The sequence below is a fragment of the Rattus norvegicus genome, chromosome 16, assembly GCF_036323735.1.
Source record: "Rattus norvegicus strain BN/NHsdMcwi chromosome 16, GRCr8, whole genome shotgun sequence".
Lineage (NCBI taxonomy): Eukaryota > Metazoa > Chordata > Mammalia > Rodentia > Muridae > Rattus > Rattus norvegicus.
This window is the reverse complement of record NC_086034.1, coordinates 65,238,528-65,261,099: the sequence shown is the minus strand read 5'-3', so window position 1 is coordinate 65,261,099 and position 22,572 is coordinate 65,238,528. Positions and strand designations below refer to the sequence as shown.

Genomic DNA, 22,572 nt, shown 5'->3' with positions numbered 1-22,572 from the left:
CCCCCTCGCTTTAGGCTTTTTAGACCTTGAACCTCCTTGATTCTCTTGGCTCTCCTTCCGAGGGTATGGGGCACCCTGTCTGGCCAGGTATCTGCTGTGTAATAACAGTAAACAGCTGTGCTAACATAACTTACATGGTATAGTTAGGGACTGGGGATTATCTCTGGTGGGGCATTCACCCCAGGCCCTACATTCAGTCCAGGTTATGTACAACTACAGAAGAAATGCTCACTTATCGTTTACATTCAAATGCAAAGTAGTCAAGCATTTGCTGATAACTTCTAGGCCATTGAAAAGGCATTTTTCATATATCTAAGCATCTCATTGAGTCTGCTTTAATAACTGTAGATGAAGTATAACACAAGAAACTTTAAAAGCTGATTGTCTCCTTTGACCTAGAGGTGGGAATTGACCTGTTTGTTGTTTAGTAGCAGTGGTAATGATGAGATTCCGAGGTCATGCATACCATCGCCAGGGTTTACTTAACATCTGTCTGTAGAGTGATTTGAAGACACACACCACAAGTAGAGCCTTGGGTAGTTTGGAAATTGAAGGATAGAAATCATGGGGCCTGGGAAGGAGCTCAATTGATATAGCGTACTTGCCGTGCATGATGAGGCACAAGGGTCCGTCTACCGGTTCATTAACGGGATGCAGTAGCTCAGCCTGGTAATCCCAGGATCTTGGAAGGGGGCAGGAGAGGATCAGGAAATTCAAGGCTACATGAAACTCTCTCCAAAAAAATTAAGAAATATACCTTAAGACAGACTAAGGCAGCAGTTGTCAACCTCTGTAATACTGAGGCTGTTTAATACAGGCCCTCATTTGTGGTAATACCCAACCATGAAATTATTTTGTCGCTACTTTATAAATAATTTTGTGGGTTGGGGATTTAGCTCAGTGGTAGAGTGCTTGCCTAGCGAGCGCAAGGCCCTGGGTTCAGTCCCCAGCTTCAAAAAAAAGAAAAGAAAAAAAAATAATTTTGCTACTGCAGATGGTCTTAGGTGCACCCCTGTGAGAGGGTTGTTTGGAGCCCCACAGGACCCCACAGGTTGACATGCTCTGCTAAGGGCATCAGTACACACACAAACAACAGCTCACATTTCAAATGCACTTAGAACAATGGCCTTGTTTACTGCAGTTTCAATATATTCCCCAAAGTTCATGTAATACAAACTTTATCTCCAGATTTAAGTCAAAATTATATAGGATCAGTTGGCTGTGGAATTTCTTTAAATTTTTAGAAATACAATAGAATCTACATTCCTCCTTAGATTTTGACTGAATTGTGAAATAGTATATGGTAAGGTAGACTCAAGCAGAAATCATAGTTCTTACATAAGCTAGGGTGTGGTGTGGTGTGGTGTGGTGTGGTTTGGTTTGGTTTGGTTTGGTTTGAAGATAGTCTAATTAACTCAGAAATCCTGGGAGTTGAGGCAGTAACATCAGATGCCTGCCTGTCTTACGATATGTGCTTTTTACCTCTTCACATTATAAGATGACAGAGACACACACCATCACATGGCGGTCCTCATCCGCAGTACACGCCTGTGGACAAGAGGAGCTCAAGGTACAGCATGGCTTTACTGTGAACAGCACTGTGTTGAAGGACTCAGGTACTTCTCCTTACTGGCTGCTCTGCTCTCTCTCTTCCACATTAAGTACAGTATCCACAGTTATTCCTATGTCCTCCAGTGACGAGCCTCCCCCCACTTCCAAAGGCCTTCTGGGAAAGGAAGTGGAGAGGCCGTATAGGGATCTGTGGTACCCAATTTTCATCATCCAGTCAAATAAGACCTAAGAGGCAAAAAAAAGAAAAAGTATCAGACTGAAACCACACACGTTCCTCCAGAATCTTTGTCACTGTGGCACTGTATAGCTCTGTCATTCTGAAATCCAGTCCCTAGGAATGAATAAAAAGAAATTTCCATATCTTCCAAAGAAATTTTTTTAGACTTTAAGGGAGAACAGTATGTCATGAATTTGGAGATAGGAGAATCTTAGATGTCTTTGTTCCAGAAAATTGTAGACCTACTGTCATAATAGTAACAAAACCTAATCCATAAATGAGATGAAAAATACTTAAAAGTTCGAGAAGAAGCCAGGCATGGTGACACACACACCTTTAATCCCAGCACTTGGGAGGCAGAGGCAGGTGGATCTCTGAATTGGAGGCCAACCTACTCTACAAAGAGTTCCAGGACAGCCAGGCTGTTACACAGAGAAACCCTGTCTTGAAAAAAACAAAAACATTTGGGAAAATTTTTGGATTGAAATCACTAAGAGGCCTTGTCGAAATTGACATGTTTTGCATACCTGAGACAAAGTCTGATTCACTGTGGGCCTTCCCTGTATTGTCCATAAAGATTACCATATACACACTGGGTTTGAAGTTCAGCACCACCAAAAAGAAAGAGAAAATGTTCATACCACACCCAGCTGGAAACATTTGCCTCAAAACATGACACTTTAAACAGACCGTGTCTGCTTCACAAACAGAAAGCTGAGTGTGGCTGACTGCATTGTGGCTGTAGTCCAGAGCTAGGATCGGAGACTTACTGGAACCAAAAGTTACTGGGTCTGAGACCAACCCCTGCAACAGCAAGATCTTGTGTCTCAACAACGAAAGTCAGACAAATGACAGACATAATTTCTCAGGGAGTCTAAGTATCAAATCATGCAACCCAAGCCTTAATTTGCCAGCCAGCAGCCCAGGAGCCACTGCTGATCTATAGAATAAATCTATGTCATAACTTTAAGATGGTTTTGGAAGTATTGGGAATTGAACCCGGTTTTATACATGCACTGAGCACACACTCTGCTACTTAGTTCATAGTAAGTTGACAGTGGTTTTGAGACAGAGCCTCCCTAGCTGGCTCTGAACTCACAATCTTGCCAGTTGTCAGGTCCACAGCCCCTGCAGCAGAAGCATTACACTCACATTACACTGCAGCCCCAATTAAAACTTTTTAAAATAAGCTGCTAGGTGTGGTAGCTCATGCCTAGAACCCAGTCATTTGGGAGGCTACCACACAGTGAGTTCCAGGCCAGACTTGACTACAGAGTAAGCACTAGATACCCATCAGCTTAAATGTAGCCAAACAGCTAGGGAAATGTAGCTCAGAGATTATTCTTTCCTAATATGAAAAAAAGAAAATGAAAGGGGAAAACAATGTTATGTAGAGATCACAATTCTCTCAAACTGCAGTGCAGAACCCTCAAATTGTGTGCTCTTGACTCCCACTGCATTTGAACACACTGTTGACCAAATTTCGTAAGACGCTATTTCTGAAAACACTGATTTCCTTACCTGTGAATTCCACGACTTGAAAAATCTTCTCCTCAAAAGATGTCCACTTGGGCATCGGAGGGCAACAGTAACCACCTGTGAATTAGAAATGTCAGCTACAGTGGTCACCCACTCCAATCCACACACAATGCCCAGGCAGGAGGATGGCACATCTGAGGCCAGCCTAAGTTACAAAACAAGACCTCAAACAAAGACAGAACTAGAACTAGTTCCAGGCGGAACTCTACTGTAGCCTGGGCATGAGGCTCAGCTGGTACAAGAGTGCCTAGCAGCACAAGGCCCTGGGTTCAGAACCCACCACCCATGCACCACACTGTGGAGAATATTTCCTGTATTGTATGGATGCACCACCTGTCAATTTAAAAGCCTTTGGCCTATAGCGTGGGCAGGAAACGGAAGGTGAGAGACATCCAGGAGACAGTATTCTGGGATAGAGCCAGGCTGGCAACCCACCTGGGAAGATGTAAGGAGACGGACGCACGGCATCTGAATGCGGGTAACCAGCCACGTGACAGAATGTAGGCTAAAATGATTGGGTTATTTCAGCTATGACAGAGTAAGGCCTAGCTATGAGAGCAAGGTATTTATAAATAATATTTTGAGTCTGCATCTTGTTTCTGAGAGCATGTGGCTAGGAGGAAGAACCCGGACCAATTTTACGCCACACATGGTGATACAAGCAGTTCCTAGCTACCAAGATGGAGCCGAGAGGGTCAAACGCTCACGATGACCCTGCAGGGCTGGGGATTTAGCTCAGCGGTAGAGCGCTCGCCTAGCAAGCTCAAGGCCCTGGGTTCAGTCCCCAGCTCCGAAAAAAAGGAAAAAGAAAAACAAAACAAAACAGCCATCTGTAATGGGATCTGATGCCCACTTCTGATGTGTTTGAAAACAGCCACAGTGCACTCATATTAAAAAAAAAAAATCTTAAAAAAAAACCTCAAAGCTACCTCCGCCATGACACTTCCTCTAACAAGGCCACACCTCCTACTAGTGTTAGTGCCACTCCCTATGGCCAAGCATTCAAACACCTGAGTCTACGGGGGGCCTAACTATTCAAGCCACCACAACCGTGGATGTCCAAAGAATGTATCATAACCCTGGGAACGTTAGTCAGCTGCTATGTAGGTGCTGGAAACTGGGTCTTCTGGGAGAGCTTAACCATCTCCCCTGCCCCTGGGCTTTGAGGTCTTAAATGCTCAAATACACTCAGTGACATAGTCTCCTTTCTTTCTTTTTTTTTTTTTTTTTTTTTTTTTTTTGGTTCTTTTTTTTCGGAGCTGGGGACCGAACCCAGGGCCTTGCGCTTCCTAGGCAAGCGCTCTACCACTGAGCTAAATCCCCAACCCCAGTCTCCTGCTTTCTTACGGATCAAGATGTAGAGCTCTCAGCTTCTTCTTCAGCACCGTGTCTGCCTGCACGATGCCATGCTTCCCACCATGATAATGGACCGAACCTCTGAAACTAAGCTAGCCCCAATTAAATGTTTTCCTTTATAAGAGTTGCATGGTCAGGATGTCTCTTTCCAGCAATAAAACCCTAAGATAATGGGCATGCATGTGGTGCACAGACATACATGCAGGCAAAACATTCATGCATATTAAATGATTTGGGGATATTTTATCAACTAAGAAAGCATGTCCCTGCATTCTCAATTGTTCTCAATTGCTTCGCCAGGAGAGCGGGATATATAAACGTTTGTCACTTGCACACCTGCCCAAAAAGGCAAGTGCATTGGGGGAGGTCACACAGCCCTTAATGCCAAAAGGCAGCACAGAGAGATGGACCAGGCACTGTCCTGGTGCTGCTTGGTTCAGACCAAACGAATAAGTGTGGCATTTTGCATAATCAGGAGCTGGCTGCTGGAGCCGCAGTAGAACCGCTGCACAGAGAGAACGGCAGAGACAGAAGCAAGCTCGAGGTCAGCAGAGGGCAGGGAGGCAGAGCAGTGAGAGCCGAGTGGAGAGACCCAATGGTGGGGAAGTCGGGTTGAGTCAGATGAGCTAGCTGAAGGACTGCCCCCAGCAAACAAACAACAGCCTTATGCTATACAGATGTCTCCATGGCATGGCCCTCTACTGCTGTGTCCCACAGTGGGACCCCTGAAAGCTCCACAATGAAATCTAAAAGAAAAAACAAATTATTTTAAAGGGGCCGAGTGCATGTACTGCTTTTGCAGAGGTCCTGGGTTAAGGTCCCAACACCCACCTCAGTTGAAGCACAATCTCATGCAACCCCATCCTAGGGGATTAATGGCCTCCCCTGGCCTTCAAGGGCTCCTGCACTCATGTGGGACACAAACTCTTGCAGGCACATATACATACACAGTGTCTGGACTGCTTTTAATTTATCTATGAATAAGTTTTCAGATTTTCCTAAGATATTCAGATAGCAATCTTTTTTTTTCATTTCATTTTTTCGGAGCTGGGGATCAAACGAACCCAGGGCCTTGCGCTTGCTAGGCAAGCGCTCTACTACTGAGCTAAATCCCCAACCCCTCAGATAGCAATCTTAAACGTTAGAAATGTGTTGACAAGATTAAGTTTCTTAATTGTGCATGGCTGTTTCAAAAAACTTTTCTGAGGAGTTTAATGGATGCTGAACTCCTGAATGGGATACAGACAGTTCTCTTTCTAGGCATGCTGACTTACAACTCCATGGTTCAAAAGACATGTAGTCCCCACATCAGTCACCTGTAACTAAGACAGCCAGTAGCAGAAAGCAGGACAGTCGGTGACAGCAGGTGCAGAATCCAGCCCAGCCCAGCAACAGCAAACCATTCTTTAATCACACAAGCAGCTGCCGGCTTCATCGGCTTCATCGTAAGTGGAGAATACAGCGAAGCCCATTTCATCGCTGCTGTTAGTAAGCCAGGCTGGACCCTCCCACTCCGCAGCCTGATCTCAAGCACACTCAGCGGAGCATCTGATGCCATCCTCAGAAGAGACTTGACCCCAAGGCGGCTGCAAGGACCCCACTCTTCCCCCTAAGCCCACGGGACCTGATGTCAAAGGAAAGGGAGTTTAAGAGAAACGTACCCCTTCAGCTGTTTCTGATGGTTCTTCAGGTAAGTCAGGAACCTAAAGAAATAAGAAATGGAAATATGAAAACTCTGAGGAAGAACCACGTACAATAGGCCACATGCACCTGAGTTTAAAAGGCTTCTTATGTACATCTCTCAGACCTTTACAGCAAGGCTGGGCCTGGAGGCTCAGTTAACAGTGCTTGCTGTCCAGCCTGACCCAGAGTTTGATCCTGGGACCCACATGGAGGAGAAAGAACCAACTCCTGCATAGTTATCCTCTGCCCCACACATGCACACACACACTCACATACAATAAATAACTAATGGTTTTTTAAGTGCACAATGAAGCCTTGAGTCCTGGTACTCAGGAGGCAGAAGCAGGTGGATCTGAGTTTGATGCCAGCCTGGTCTACAGAGTGAGTTCCAGGACAGCCAGGGCAGCACAGAGAAACCCTGTCTCAGCAAACGAAGGCAGGAAGAAAGGAAAGTTAGTTTACAGTTACAATGAAAATGTGAGGCAGCTTTTTCTAGCTGTGTCTAACTTGCTTCCTGTCTTTTTCTCTTAACCCCAGTGCTTAAGATCTATAAAAGAGACTGGCATATCTCTGAGTCCAAGGCTAGCCTGGTCTGCATAGCAAGTTCTAAGATAGCCAGGGCTACACAGTAGACAGTATATCAAAAATACCATATAAAGTTTATATCAGTCTATGTGGTGAACACGGTGGCTTACCAGATGTGGTGGTTTGAATGAAAATGGCTCTCACAGACTCAGGAAGTGGCACTATTGGGGGTGTGGCCTTGTTGGAGGAAGTACATCACTGGGGGTGGGCTTTGAGGTTTCAAGTGCTCAAGCCAGTCCCAATTTCTCTTCCTGCTGCTTTCAGATCCAGATATAGAACTCTCAGCTACCTACCTCTCCAGCACCATGTCTGCCTATATGCCCACTCTGTGCCCGCCACACTCCTGCCTTGACAGTAATGGACTAAACCTCTGAAATGTAAGCCAGCTCCAATTAAATGTTTCCCTTTATAAAAGCTGCCACAAGTCATGGTGTCCCTTCATAATCAATAGAACATTGACTAGGGCACAGAGTGACAACCTGGGCTCAATCCCCCAGAGAATCCAGGTAGTTCTCAGATCTTCACACTCTCATACATACACACATATAATCCACTAAGTAGGTACATGTAATTTTTAAATGTCTCTTAATTAAAGAAGGAAAAGAAGAGTGAGTGCAGCCTGGGAGGCAGCCCAGAGCGCTTGTGTGCATAGCCTGTACCCGGCCCTCTGTCTTGGCTTGTACTGCAGGCTGTAGTCCCAGTCCCTGCGAGGAGACAGAATCCATGCCATTACACACAGAATTATTTAGATACTGAATAAACTGTCTTCAGTTTATGTAAATAAGGGATACCAAAAAATGAGTGTGTTTACACTTGAGCACTACCCCAATATCTCAATGTATACATGAAAATAATTCTAAAATCTGAAATACTTCTGATCCCAAGACCATCAAATGAGGGCATTCAACCTGTAAAAGGCGCTCTTAAGACAACAATGTCTTAAGGCAGCCAATGGGAATGCTTCCCTTTGCGAGCACTGTCTCTTTCATTTCTACACTATCAAATTCACCCCATAGCTTTCCTCTAACTTGGCTCAGGGGGTTAACTTTTAAGTAGGACCAGTGATCCACAGAGCTGACCCCTTTACAAGGCTGTGGGAAGACACCACCCGGGGTTAAGAGCATCGTCCTCTTCCCAGAGTAGGCCCTAAAGAACACGCTCCTGTCATCCTCCATCAAACTTGGCGAGTGGGTGTGGACAAACCTCCTTCCTTGAGGGCGGCTGAGCGGGTGGTGAAATTTCAGTCAAAAACTTAGGCAAGTTCTGTCTTCTTGCTGCCTCTCCGTTAACTGTTTCAAAAGACGCTTGACTTGAATTTTCAAACTCCGAATCTTCATCCTCCTGTCAAAAAAAACAACCCAAGTGTAGTCTCTCTGGGCAAGAGCACATGAGTGAGTCCCAGAGTCTATCTTTATCTAGCCGGGCTTGGAGGTCTTCCCGCCCAGGAAAAGCTAGCAAGGCCCTGCTCGGCCGCTCTTGTTGTTGAGCTGGTTTGTGCTTCGGCACAGGATCTCACCAGGCGGCCCTGCAGGCCTGCAGCTCATACAGAGTCCACACTGGTCCTGGACACTCAGCATCTCCTCCTCTGCCTCACGAGTGTCTGTCTGACTAACCACTGAGTCTCTCCAAAGACAGAAACAAGGAAAAGGCTAATGGTATTCAACCTCCTCGCCTCAAAGGCAGCCATGCAGGGAGATGATGCGCTTGTCAATGGCTGTGCAAACAGGAGATGGGATGTGCAGCTCTTTCCTCTGATTCATCCTTATTCCCAGGAGGCCCAAGGCCAAAGGACCCGGAGAGCATTAGAGTCTCGGATGCATAAAGACCCCTCCTCAGTGTTAGGAAAACTATTGCTGACTGCGGTCTGCACGGGGTGCAGGAAGACCCAGGGTTACAGCGCTTTTGCATCACTGTCACCTTCCGGCTTCTGAGTGGCACAGCGAGTGAGTACCCCCTCACCTGCACACCTGTAAATTCCCTGACTCACCAAGCTAGACATGGGAGGAATCACTTCCTTGGTCTGTGAATGGTGCCCTATCTCCCCAGGAAGTCACACAACAACATGCCTACAAAGGAATGTCTCAGGATGTGATTCCAAAATATCCATAGCTAAGCATAACCATAGTATACGGTTCTGGTAAACATCTAGGCTCCCCAGTGCAGACCCAGCCTACAAGGTAATCAGCCTCTAAACAGCAGCCACTCCAGGAAGTGCAAAGGTTGCTCCTTACACTCTTATCTATTCCCATGGTTCCACCTAGGTAAAACATCCACAAGAATAGTAAAGCCCGCCTCAGAGCGCGTCTGAGAGCAACTCATAAAACCCTTCTGATCCAGGGAATGGGCCCTAACAGGTCCAGAATATGATGACCTATGGGAAGTGGGGAAAGATGAGGTGGGGTTGCCCACAGGTCCGTGGACGCCATGTCCTAGAGCACAACCTGAATCTGCCTTCTCCAGTGCACAGCAGTGCACTATGCCCTCTAGCCACCAGGGACTAACCTCTGTGAGACTGAAGTTCTTTATTGTCCTCTAAAGCACTTGATCACAAAGACATGACAGCACCTCACATATCTCACTAAACGTCCTGCTCAGCAAAAAAATTTAATGCTGAATGTCTTTTTAATTTTTATTCTTTTCTTATACAATAAATACATCACGACCAACAGTTTCCCCTCTTTCCACTGCTCCCACCCCACTCAGCTTCCCGCTCCCCCAGGTCCACCTCACATCTCTCCCCAGAACAGAGCAGGCCTCCCAAGGATATCAAGCCAACACTAATGCAGAGTTTTCTAGAACAGACTTAATCGCTCAGGAACTCCTTCCTCGCTCTAACGTTTTCAGAACCTTCTTCACAGAACTGGAATGGTCACCACTTTACTGGGGTTTAGTGGCCCTTCCTTTATCAAGAAAAATGTGTGAGAGGAACACGGGGAACAGGAATAACACCAAGCAGTTCACTAGTGAAGCCCAGGCTAGCCCACTGTAGACAGGTTGGAGTTGACAGATCCAATTCAGCTCTCACACCACGATTCTCACGGAAGCCTCAGAACAATCACGCCAACAGTCTGCCCTGTTCCTGGGCTGCTGTGACACCACGAACCACCTCTGACAGCAGTACTAATAACTAAGTCACTCTGGGGCCATTGCCGAATCCACCAGTCAGGCTAAAGCCTGCCTGTTGAGTGGGATACAGTGCTGCACACTGGAACTCAGCAGTACACGGAACTACACGCCTGTGGTCCCAGCTACTCCAGGACGCCTGGGCCAAGGAGGTGGAAACCAACCCAGGGAGTGTGGCAAGACCTCATCTCAAAAGCAAAAATAAACGAAAGTAAAATCAGCCTACTCGTGTCTACTGGCCCAGAAACTGAAGACATGCTAGCTCGGGGCGTTAAGAATGTTCGCTCCAAATAAAGTGTCATTCATAATAAGAATGTTCACTCCAACACCAGAGAGGCCTAAGTTCAAATCCCCAGCACTCACATAACAGCTGGGCATGGAAGGGCGTCCCTGTAACTCCGGAGTCACAGGCAGACCCCAGGGACTCACCGGCCAGCTAACGAGTGACAGCACAGAGCTTCAGGTTCAATCAGAGGCAGTGTCTCAAAAATGAGGTACGGGTGGCTCAGTGGTCAAGAGCACTGGCTGCTTCTGCAGAAGTCCTGGTTTTGACTCACAACACCCATGGCGGCTCACAACTGATTCCAGTTCCACATGAGCCAATGTCCTCTTCTGACCTCTATGGGCACCAGCCATGACTGTAGTACATACAGACACACAGGCAGGCAAAACACCACACAAACAGGGTAATAAGATGAAAATTACATAAATGAGGTGGAGAGCGACAGAGGGCACATTTGATGCCCTGGGGCCTCGTCCTGGGTCCACATGTCACACATGTCACACATACCCAGGACATGACAACGCAGGGCAGTGGCACTGTGTGCTGCCCAGCTTGACTGCTGGGTGGTGTCTAAGACAGGTAAGAACTGGCCTTGTAGACTGGATACACACCCTGACACCTTTACGGGATCCTTTCCTTCCTTTACAAGGCAACATAAGATGCTCTATAAGCTGGAAACACAATAGACACAAAAAAAAATGGCCTCAATATAAACCTGTCACCAGTTACTCTAACCTGGAAAGCCTGGATATCCCGTTTCTCAGTATAAATACTTAGATTGTAACCCTTCACTTCCAAATGAAAACACTGGATTCAGGCCCGTGATTTTAGAAACAGAGCCGGGCGTGATCCACGTGATGTGAGCTTAGGGCTGGAGAGAAGTGGAGAGAAGGCTCAGCACTGAAGAGCACTCACTGCTCCATGGACAACACAGGTTTGTTCCCGATCCACACATGAAGGCTAACAACCACATGACTCCAGTTAAGAGACTGACACCCTCTTCTGAGTACATAAATACATGCAAGCAAAATACTCACGCACGAAATAAAAATAAATACGTCTATTTTTCTGCATATCTGAATATTTTACTTAAGCGAAGATGAGAAGTTGCTCAGGACAGTGTTACTCAGTAGTTTTCTCAAAGAACACATTCTCTACCACAGGAATAAATGGTCTCTTAACCACCTCACACAAACGCACAGAATAAAACTGATGCTTGGTGCCTGCAACCCCAGTACTAAGGGGCAGAGGCAGGAGAGTCGCTGCAAGCAGGAGGCCACAAAGTGAGTTCAAGGCTGGCCTGAGTCCCACAGCGAGACTCGGACTCAAAACCCTACCAAACACACACACACACACACACACACACACACACACACACACACACACACACACAACTATACACATGCATACACACACAACTACACATACACACACACATAACCACACTCACAAATAACTACACACATACAAATAACTACAAACACACACACATAACAACATACAAATACATAACTACAAACACACAACTACAAACACACACACACAAATAACTACACATACAAGGAAACATGAGCACAAATGTGGGCCTTGGCAACACATCTGAAGGACACACGGGAGCTGGGGAGAGGGCTGGGTGGGAAAGCATTTGCAGCTTATGTGGTGGTAACTGTAACTCCAGTGCCAGAGGTGACACGGGGATCAGGGCCCTGACCTGTCCAGCCAGCATCGCTGAAACTGTGAGCTCTGGGTTCAGTGGGAGACACAATCTACAAAGGAGAATACAGGAAGACGCTGGACACTAACTCTAGAGTGTCTACATGGACAAGCACGCACACACACACTGGGCATAACACACACGCCCAGCAGGAAACCAACAACAGGATTCCAAGTACACAAGCAGAGCGCCCTAACCTCCAGTCTGTGGCCGGTGCTCAGCTTCCAGGTCTCCCCCGTCATCTGGTAAAACCGCTCTTCCAGTTTTTTCAACTTCATTTCCTGCTGAGGCTTTAAAACATTCTGTATATATCTGCTGGCCTGGTGGAGTGAAAATGTGTGATTACTATACATTAGCGTTTCTGTGTAGCTCCCGCTGTCTACAAAGTTACAAATCAAGAACAAGGTTTGAAACTCAAGCTGGTTTGGACAGGAATGCCCCCCACACACACACCATAGGCGCATATATTTGCGTGCTTAGTCACTAGGGACTGGCAGAATTAGGACGTGTAATCCTTCAACAAGGAAGCCTTGATGTGTGTGGGGAGGGACGGGGAGCTTTGAATTTCTCAGAAGTCAAGCCAGGCCCAGTGTCTCTTTCTCCCTGCTGCCTGCCGATCAGGATGTAGAACCCTCAGTTCTCCCTGTGCCTGCACGATGCTGTGCTCTCACCATGATGACAGTGGCTGACCCTCTGAACTGTAGGCCAGCCCCAGTGAACTCTTTTCCTTTATAAGTGTTGCCATGGTCATGGTGTTTCATCACAGCCATAGTGACCCTAAGACAGGCTCATATATTTGAGCATTTAGTCACCTTAGCTGGTGTGACCTTGCCAGAGGTAGCATGTCACTGGAGGTAGGCTTTGTGGTTTCAAAAGTCCAAGCCAGGCCCAGCGACTTTGACTCTGCCTGCTACCTGGGGACCAGGAAATAAAACTCTTAGCTACCTCAACTGTGCCATACTTGCTCCCTGCTATGACGATCAGGGACTAGGCAAGCCCCTAATTAAATGCTTTCTTCTAGAATCATGGTGTCTCTTTGCAGCAACAGAACAGTGACCAAGACTCCGAAATAATAAAAAAACATTGCACGCAGAAGACAAGGATGTTCTGGGAATGGTGGCACACACCTTCCGTAGCGGCACTCAGGCTGCTACAACAGTGGCCAGGGCAAGTACAACTGTCCATGTGGGTAAAGGCACCTGTCCCCGTGTCTGATCACCTGACCCTGGGACAGGGAAAGAACCAACTCTTTCCACACACGTCCCACAGACCCATGAATGAAGAGTGAATAAAATGTAATAAATAAGGTTTTTTATTGTAAATTAAAGGGTCAACACTGAGTATGGTAATCCCAGCCCTTAGGAAGTGGAGGCGGGAACGGCACTCAAGGTTGTCCTCAATGACATTGTAAAGTCAAGGTCATCTCACAACACAAGAGACTCTGTCTCAAAAAAGGAGGGAAGGAACTGTCATATGCAGTATAAGCCACCATATGTGCTGCTGGGAATTGAACTCAGAACCTTTGGGAGAGCAGCCAGTGCTCTTGATCGCTGAGCCATCCCTCCAGCTCCTCACATGTAGTGTGGATGAGACACCAGTGACTGCTCACCGCAGAGAGTGAGGGACCAGTGCCCACAGCGCCCACAGTGCCCTCAAGGGCTGAGCCTCACCTTCTCACCCTGGGCTTCTTGTTGCCTCTCCCTCGCGAGTTTTTGTCTTTTCGCATTCTCTTCTTCTCCTTCTGAATCCAAAAACAGAGAAGTACCTTTTAATTCTAACGAACCAACTATATTTTCTCTGAGAACAAGTCTTTAGATCTGAACACTACACACTAAACAATAACAGAGGTAACATTAACAATAACAATAAACGTGTGCACATGGAACCTATAATAAAAGCTGTACTGGAACAATTCACTAACATTGTATGTTATTGTGATATTATTGTGTATAACAAACTTCTTTTTTTTGGAGACAGGGTCTCCCTATGTAGTCCTGGCTGGCCTCAAACTGGGGATCCTCCTGTCTTGGTTTCCCAAACGCTACGATTATAGCATGTGCCACATTCCTAACCTAGACACAGCTTTAATGTTATGCTATGTCGCCTTCAGTGAAGATTATGCCAAGAACTGCAGGGCAGGTGGACCCAGACACCAGGCAGAGAACCGGTAAGGCTTTGAGTGTACCCAAACCCCATAAATCTCAGAATTAAGAACAGTAAGAATGGGGCCACACCCTACCTGCCTCTACCTCCCTTTACCTGTTCTGCAACAAACCATGTGACATCCCACTGAGAGGACAGTCAGTCAGGGAGCATAAAACCCTGCTAATAAAATCCATGCTAATGAGGTGTCAAGATAGGCCTGAGAGTCACTAAGCTTCCCTTCCAATTCCTTCCTGTAAAAGGTATTTAATCCCTGGTTCACTCTGTGTAAAGTAGATGTGTTCTCATGCATCATCAAATAAAGCAGTTTGAAAAAGCACGGACCATCTCTTCACCAAGGATGGGGGTGGGAGGGATTCGCTGTCATAAGAGCTGAGCCTAAATCTCTCCCAGCCCCTCTCTTGGAACCAAACCGGTTCAGCCCCCCTTCCAGGGCTCTGCCGTCCCCTTCCTCCCTGGCACATGGTATTCTGAGGGGAAGTGCCAATTGGGACCCCTATTCCCAACTCCCAGAGGCACCCCAGCTGCGTCTGGGTACACAGGAGACTGGGAATCAGGGCTCCGTTGTTTCCCACCCTGGAAAAATATTAACTGAGGACCCCCATTATAGACTGTGTTTGCCTCCCCTGAATGGCTTGCGGCACCCCAGTGGAGGCAGGACAAGCACAGCTCAGCAAAGAACCTGTCAAGCCATAAATCAGTCATGTGACTGACTCACACCCAAATAATGCAAAGGAACAATTTACAAAGGCAGGACTGTGGAGGGCACATTTCCACATTAAAAACAGCAAACCACAGGAGCTCCCAAGCAGCAAACCATCTTCTTGATAGCAACATATTGTTAGGTTTTATTAGATTAGAAATTCCTAATGGAAAAGACAGTGTTTTTTGTTGAATATGCAAATTGAGTCATTTGAAGTATGAACGATCAAAGCAGAGAAAGCCAGAAATCTATATGACTGGGAATCCCCAAAGCACACACAGAGCCATACAGTATTGGGTTGAGTGATCCTTTGCAATTATGTTTTGCATGGCTAAGGTGAAAGGGCTATACGTTTACACTATTCCTTGTATTGACTTACATTTTAAAAGCAATAAATTACAGAGGCTAAGGTTGCAGTTTGGTCAGCGAATGCTGGCCTAACACACCAAGCCTTGGGCTGGATCCCCACCACCACAAACTACTAGCTATGCTGGTGCAGATTTGCAATCTCGGCAGGCGGGAGGTGGAGGCAGGAGGATCAGAAGTTCGAAGTCATCCTCAGCTATAGAGTGAGTAATAAGCCACCCTGAGTTATTGCAGAGCCTACCTTCAAAAACAAAACCCAGGGCTGGAGAGATGGTTTAGGGGTTAAGAGAACCAGCTGAGGGGTTGGGGATTTAGCTCAGTGGTAGAGCACTTGCCTAGGAAGCGCAAGGCCCTGGGTTCGGTCCCCAGCTCCGAAAAAAAAGAACCAAAAAAAAAAAAAAAAAAAATAGAACCAGCTGCTCTCCCAGAGGACATGGGTTCAATTCCCAGCACCCACATGACAGTTCACAACTGTCCTGTGAGTCCAGTTCCATGGGATCTGACACCCTCGCACAGACATAGGCAGACAAAACACCAATGCACATAAAAATATAAAATAATAAAAATGAATAAATTATTTAAAAAAACCACAAATTCATTACTGGGAAGCTTTTTGTTAATAACATTTAAGGATAGCTGGGAGTTTTAAAAGTAATCTGTTAGAAAGCCAAGTACAATACTGGGGGTTTTTTTGTTTTGTTTTGTTTTGTTTTTTGCTTTGTTTTAAATTTTATGTGTGTGACTGTTCTGTCTGCATGTATGTCTATGTACCACATGCATGCATGCCCATGGAGGCCAGAAGAGGGTGTCGGATCCCCAGAATCTAGTGTTACAGACAGTTGTCAGCACCCATGTGGGTGCTGGGACTAGAGCTCAGGGCGTCTGGAAGAGCAGCCAGTTCTCTTTCCCACCACCACCTCTCCCTACAGGGCTTTTAAAGCTTCCAAGGCTGGTAGATAGCTCAGTGGGTAGAGACACTTACTGAGAAACCTATGACCTTAGTTCCCATCCCTGGAACCCATATGGTGGAAGGAGAGAACAGGCTCCCACTTGAAATTACATATGATAAATTAGTGATAAAACAGTTCTTGCTGTAGAATAAGCAAGAAAAACTTGAGTAGAAAAGGTTACTTTTTATTTTTTGAGTTAAAAAAAATTTTTTTTAAGGTAGTACAAGCATTAAACTTACCTTTCGGATGAACTTGGGGAGGTTTAAGTGAGCTAAACCAGGAGGTGGTCACGGAAATGACGATCGTAAGCAGGGCCAGCAGTAGGAATACCCGGCCACTGAGCAAAATGAGATCTTTAATTCCTTATAAAGAAAAAAATGTAATTAAACAGTTTTCCTAAAAAAACTTTCTCTCCCCCGATGCTAATAATAAATGGCGGATTGTCTGCATAGAAAGCGGAGTTAAATGCTAAGTGGCACAGCCTCCTGTTTGGTCTCCCAAGTCTTCTAGGGCCCTAAAACTCAACATGGTGGTGGTCACTGCAAACCGTCAGGAAATCGTTCTAGAAGAAACACCCTGTTTTAGGAACCCACAATGTCCTGCTGCATATAAATAAATATTATGAGCATTAATAAAACATAAAACTTGGTTTGCTTCTAAATAAGATTAAGAGTAATATCTTGTGAAACCCACTTCTATTTTTAGTCATTCTCATCAAAATAACAGAAAAATAATTTAAAGTATTTGTTATATCCCTCACTGCACAAGCGGTCAGAGGACAATTACCAAGAATCAACTTCTCTTTCTTTCTGTCTCTCTCTGTTTATCTCCCTCCCTTCCTCTTCCGCCCCTCTCTCTTTTCACTCTCTTCTCTTCTCTCTCCCCTTATCGTGGGTTCCAGGAATCCAACTCCAGTCATTATGCTTGGCAGTGACTGCCATTACTAGTGAAGCCACCCTGCCAACCCAAATGTCATTTGCTTATTTACTTACCAGGCCCTGGGGCTCAGCCACCAGCCTTCTAAGAATACGTTTCTCTACTGAGCTATAGACTTCCGCCTAGCCCCCAAATCGCCAAATTCTTCAATTGAATTCCACCATTGTGCGTTTCTCTAGTTTCCAGCACTTACTCAAGTCATTTACACATAAAATTACTACTCATGTGTTTATCAGTGCTTCTTATACTGTTCTGAGAGCTCAAGTGAATTAGAATAAAAATAATTAATTAATTAATTAATTAAACAGAATCACTAGCCACCTTTGATCCCAGGACTTGGGAGGAAGAGAAGAGGCAGGCTGATCTCTGTGAGTTCGAGGCCATCCTGGTCTACAAAGAGAATTCCAAGACAGCCACGGCTACACAGAGAACCCCTGTCTAAAAATACCATAGAATAAAGCAGGAGTATCAGTCTGTACAAAACAATTTGCTCAGTTTGGAGGCAAGACATGCACAGTAGGATTAAAAATGTATCCTCTGCGAGTTTTGGGGGGTTTGTTGTTGTTCTTTTGTTTGGTTTAGCCTTGTCTGAGTTTGGGTTTTATTGTTGTGAAGAGATCCATGACCAAGGCAACTCTTAGAAAGGCACACATTTACTTCGAGCTGGCTTACAGTTTTAGAGGTTCAGTCCATTATCATCATGGTGGGAAGTATGTTATCACGCTGGGAGACGTGGTCCTGTAGGGACCAAGAGTTCTACATCTTGATCTGAAAGCAGGAAGGAGGAGGCTCTCTTCTGCACTGGGCAGAGGTTGAGCATAGGACCTCAAAGCCCACTCCACAGTGACACACTTCCTCCAATAAGATCATACCTCCTAATAGTGCCACTTTCCATGGGCCAAGTGTATTCAAACAACCCAAGCCCTGACATTTGATTCCACAATGGTTTCTAGTTTTTCATTTTTAAAACTTCTAGCTTTTTAAAATTAGTTATTCTTTCTATTTTAGGTGTATTGGTTTTGCCTGTATGCATGTCTATGTGAGGGTGTTGGTTTCCTCCAGAACTGGAGTTACAGACAGGTTTGAGATGCTATGTGGGTTCTGGGAATTGAATAACAGTCCTCTGGAAGAACAGCCAGTGCTCTTAATCAGGGAGCCATCTCTCCAGCCCCCAGTCTAGCTTTTCAAACACCATTTTATTTTCACTTCTTGTCTCATGCATATTTCAGGGCACCTGACTCTTGGTTGAAGAGGAGTTAGGCTGGAGGAAAAAGAACTTTACCTTGGACATTAACTTTAAAGTCTGGGCAGTGTGGTACACTCCTTTGATCCCAGCACTTGAGAGACAGAAGCAGACAGATCTCTGAGTTCCAGGCCAGCCTGGTCTAAAGTGACTTCCAGGTCAGCCAGGGTTACACAGAGAAACCCTGTCTCGAAAAACAACACCAACACCAACACACACACACACATACACACACATGCTTAAGGAGGGAGGCAGACACAGAAACTACTCATCTGTGAGGTCTTTTGTTTCTACCTCACCTTACCCCGACTCTGTCCACAATTCATTCTCATTCAGCAAACCGTAGCTTGCCTCACCACGCTCTCTAATAGCTTCCTTCCAAAACATTCTACACACAGGATGGCCCTTTAAAAAAACTCTGAGTTACCTAGCTGTCAGCTATCCTCCCACGACCTGGAAGCCTGAGGCAGTAGGTTGCTTCAAGATGCAGGCTAACCTAAGCTAGTTGAAGACTCAAAAGACACAAAGAAAAACTATGCAGGGCGGTGGTGACCCATGTCTTTAATCCCAGCACCCGAGAGGCAGAGGCAGATGGATCTCTATGAGCTCAAAGCCAGCCTGGTCCATAAAGTGAGTTCCAGGGCAGCCAGGGCAGCCAGGGCTACACAGAAAAACCCTGGCTAAAAAAAAGAAAAAAGAAAAAAGAATCAGGGCTGGAGAGATGGCTCACTGGTTAAGAGCACTGACTGCTCTTCCTAGAGGTCCTGAGTTCAAATCCCAGCAACCACATGGTGGCTCACAACCATCTGTAATGATGCCCTCTTCTGGTGTGTCTGAAGACAGCTATAGTGTATGTATATAATATATATAATTATATATTATATGTGTGTGTGTATATTTGTATGTATGTATTTATAGTAAATTAATCTTTAAAGAAAAAAATCAAAACCACCTCCAATTAGTCACTAGCCGTCCTCAACAGACCACAGTGCTCTCAAATGTAAAGATTTTAACAGGACTGTAAACTCAGGTATCCCCAAAGAAACCTCCCCTTAAATTGTATATTCTGCAGAAGGTGATTAAATGATAAGAACTTTTTAGACTGTGGAGTGGTTCAAATGTTGCAGGTCCAGAGCCTAATCAGAAATTATTATGGGCTATTATATATATATATATATATATATATATATATATATAATATAAAGGGGCTTTAGCCCTCTTAGTAGTCAATGACTACAACTATCACACGAAACCTACACAATATATTAACTTAGCCCACAAACTTCCACCAACCCAAAACTTCGGAACCTTGTGAACATCTGAGGTCTCTGAGAGAGGTTTCCCTACACGTTGCTGTTAAGTCATCTCCCCGACAGCTATCTGAAGTGCTTTATGATATTTCTGGCTGTTACTATAAAGACTTTATGGTACCATGGAACAGGATTTGAAGCTATCTAAACCTGTATTCCCAGACCATGGGCATTTTGGGTCGATTCCAAAATAAACTCGTCCCCGCTTTGGGGTGGAGAGCTGTTTTAGCTAACAGTACCTATAAGTCCTAATGGCAGTCGTGGAGATTGAGATTGCAAACAGAGTCTGACTTACACTAAGGAGTTAATAAATGTTATTTGGGGACTCCTTTCATCCATTCCTTGATCTTGACACAAGGCCTTCGCCGGAAACATTCCCTTTTTCCAGGCGATGGCTCCTTGATTTTAAGGTTCAGTCTCAATGCCCTGAAGACCTTCGTGTTTTCAGCTTATTTATTTCCACCTCTCATCACTCTTTGAGGCGGAGCAGTTCATAAGCCTCCCCGCAATTCTCACTCCGGTCCCTTTCCAAGCCGACCAAGGCTAGAGGTCTATAGAACTTTTCCCGCGAAATGGAGGCGGCTCCGGAAGAGGGGCGGGCGCGATGCATTCTGGGGATTGTAGTCAAAAGCGCACGGAGGTACGCACCACTCCGGTGAAAGCATCCCAGTTGTGAGCACGGAGAGGGGGAAAGGCAACACTTACCGAGACTCGGGATCCCGCGCCGGAGCTCCAGACACAAGAGAGGGAGAGCAGAGAGCAAGAAAATGCCAACGACGCCACGAGAAGCCATGGCGAGAAGGATTCACCGGGCGTAGGGCCGCCCCTTCCGGCCGTGCCTTCCGCGAGCTTGGAGCGGAGGGCTCCCGCTGTGAGGGACCGAGAGAGGATTTTAGGCCCTGAGGCTGGGGCGTGGGCCTGAATGAGATAAACCCATAGCCCGTGCTCAGACGGCGCGGGTCATCTCTTTCGGCTGGGAAGGTCCAGGGAGGTCCTTGTCCTGTGGATCTGATGATGGCCGCGATGACTGGATTGTCCCACTGTGCAGGTCTAAAAGATGGTACTCAGAAGACTGAAATGACTTAAAAGGGGCAGTTGACTCTGCGAGGCCCCGTGGCCTTGCGGCACTTGGGGGTAACTGGGCTTTTGGTTCCTAGCTTACAAGTTATTAAGCATCTTCTCTCCCTAACAGGTCCTTCGAGAAGCTTAAAAGTGGGGCCTGCTGCTGAATGCCTTTCCTGCCCCACCCCCGCGTGGAGATCCCCCTAGACCTGCTCCCCCTTACTGTCCTCCCTGTCAGTTTGCCTACATGTGTTACTGTTATGACTTAACCTCGGCCTCACAGTGACTTCACTCTCACTCCATGACTCAGCTCTGGTAACTTAGAGCTCAGGTGTGGAGGGCCTCCCCACTGACTTTGCAAATCCTCAACCCTCAATAACCACAATCACGTTTCAAGTTTAACTCAAGTTCCACTTATTATGTCCCACAGCGTACCTGGCTTCAAGTATGTGTAAGTCATTGGTTTTTGCCCCGAACAGACTCAGCTCTGGGATAGATGTCCTGTACAGAGACTATATGATGTCTGGTGCCATGATATAAAGAATGTGTGTATATAGTGCTACAGAACCACATTGTGCAGTGTGGAGAAGTATTTCCGGACTGAAGTGTGAAGGTTAGAGTATGCCTTTAATCTTACACGAGGGAGGCAGTGGCAGGTGGATCTCCATAGAGAAACCCTGTGTTGAAAAAAAAAAAACAAAAACAAAACAAACAAAAAAAAAAAAAAAAAAAAAAAAAACAACGAGAGAGAAAAGGTATACAGAAGAGCATGAGAGAGAGACCTTGGAACAGTGAGCCCTAAATGGATGTCTATCAAATTCCTCCCCTCAGAGCCGAGGCAGAAAGATTAAGAACCAGAGGGATGAAGAACACCAAGAAGACAAGGCCCTCTAAATCAAAAAAGGTCGATGAACATGAACTGGGAGAACTGAGGCAGCCTGAACAGGGCCTGCATGGATCGTCACCAGATAAGGTCCTAGGGCCCAAAGAAGTGGACTCCTCTCTCCATCCCTAACCCAGATGATCTCCAATTGATAACCACTCGCAAATAAAAATTCACTCTCCAAGGAAGTCACTACCTGTAAGGAGAAGAGAGCCCAGCAACAGTAAACGAACTCCACTGCTCCTGAGGAGGTTCTGGTCTTGAAACGCCATGTCAGGGTCTTTTTTTTCCCCTTACCTCTTTTTACCCTAAAGTTCCTTTGTTTTACGACTTCCAGTTTAGTGTTTTTATGGAATTCTCAAGTGTGCCAACATGGGTCTTTGATTCTTACACTTATTTTTAGATTTATTTATTTATTATATATAAGTACACTGTAGCTGTCTTCAGACACACCAGAAGAGAGCATCAGATCTCGTTACAGATGGCTGTGAGCCACCATGTGGTTGCTGGGATTTGAACTCGGCACCTCTGGAAGAGCAGTCGGTGCTCTTAACCACTGAGTCATCTCTCCAGCCACGATTCTTAGACTTCCTTTTGGGCTCTTTCCCTTCTGTTTGTTTTGTCCTAGCCAATGTGTTAAGTTTATTTTAATTCTCCCTTAGAAGCCTGTTTCATATTGAGAGGAAAGGAGTGGATCCAGATGGGATGAGAGGTAGGGAGGACTAGAGAGAGGAGAAACAGAAATCAGGATATAGTATGTGAGGGGAAAAAAAATTTTTTTTTCTTTTTTTCGGAGCTGGGGACCGAACCCAGGGCCTTGCACTTGCTAGGCAAGTGCTCTACCACTGAGCTAAATCCCCAACCCCGGGAAAAATTTTTTATGT

At 45.8% G+C, this 22,572-nt stretch overlaps 1 protein-coding gene across 1 annotated transcript; it reads right to left on the bottom strand.

Moving 5' to 3' along the window:
• Positions 1 to 356: 356 nt before the first annotated feature.
• On the bottom strand, positions 357 to 21,951 carry Ubxn8 (UBX domain protein 8). Its single transcript, NM_001106086.1, is given in 8 exon segments — positions 357 to 1,797; positions 3,311 to 3,385; positions 6,346 to 6,387; positions 8,156 to 8,293; positions 12,270 to 12,392; positions 13,743 to 13,813; positions 16,494 to 16,616; positions 20,449 to 21,951. Coding segments are annotated over 8 exon segments (831 nt in total). The 5' UTR covers positions 20,537 to 21,951; the 3' UTR covers positions 357 to 1,626.
• Positions 21,952 to 22,572: the final 621 nt, after the last annotated feature.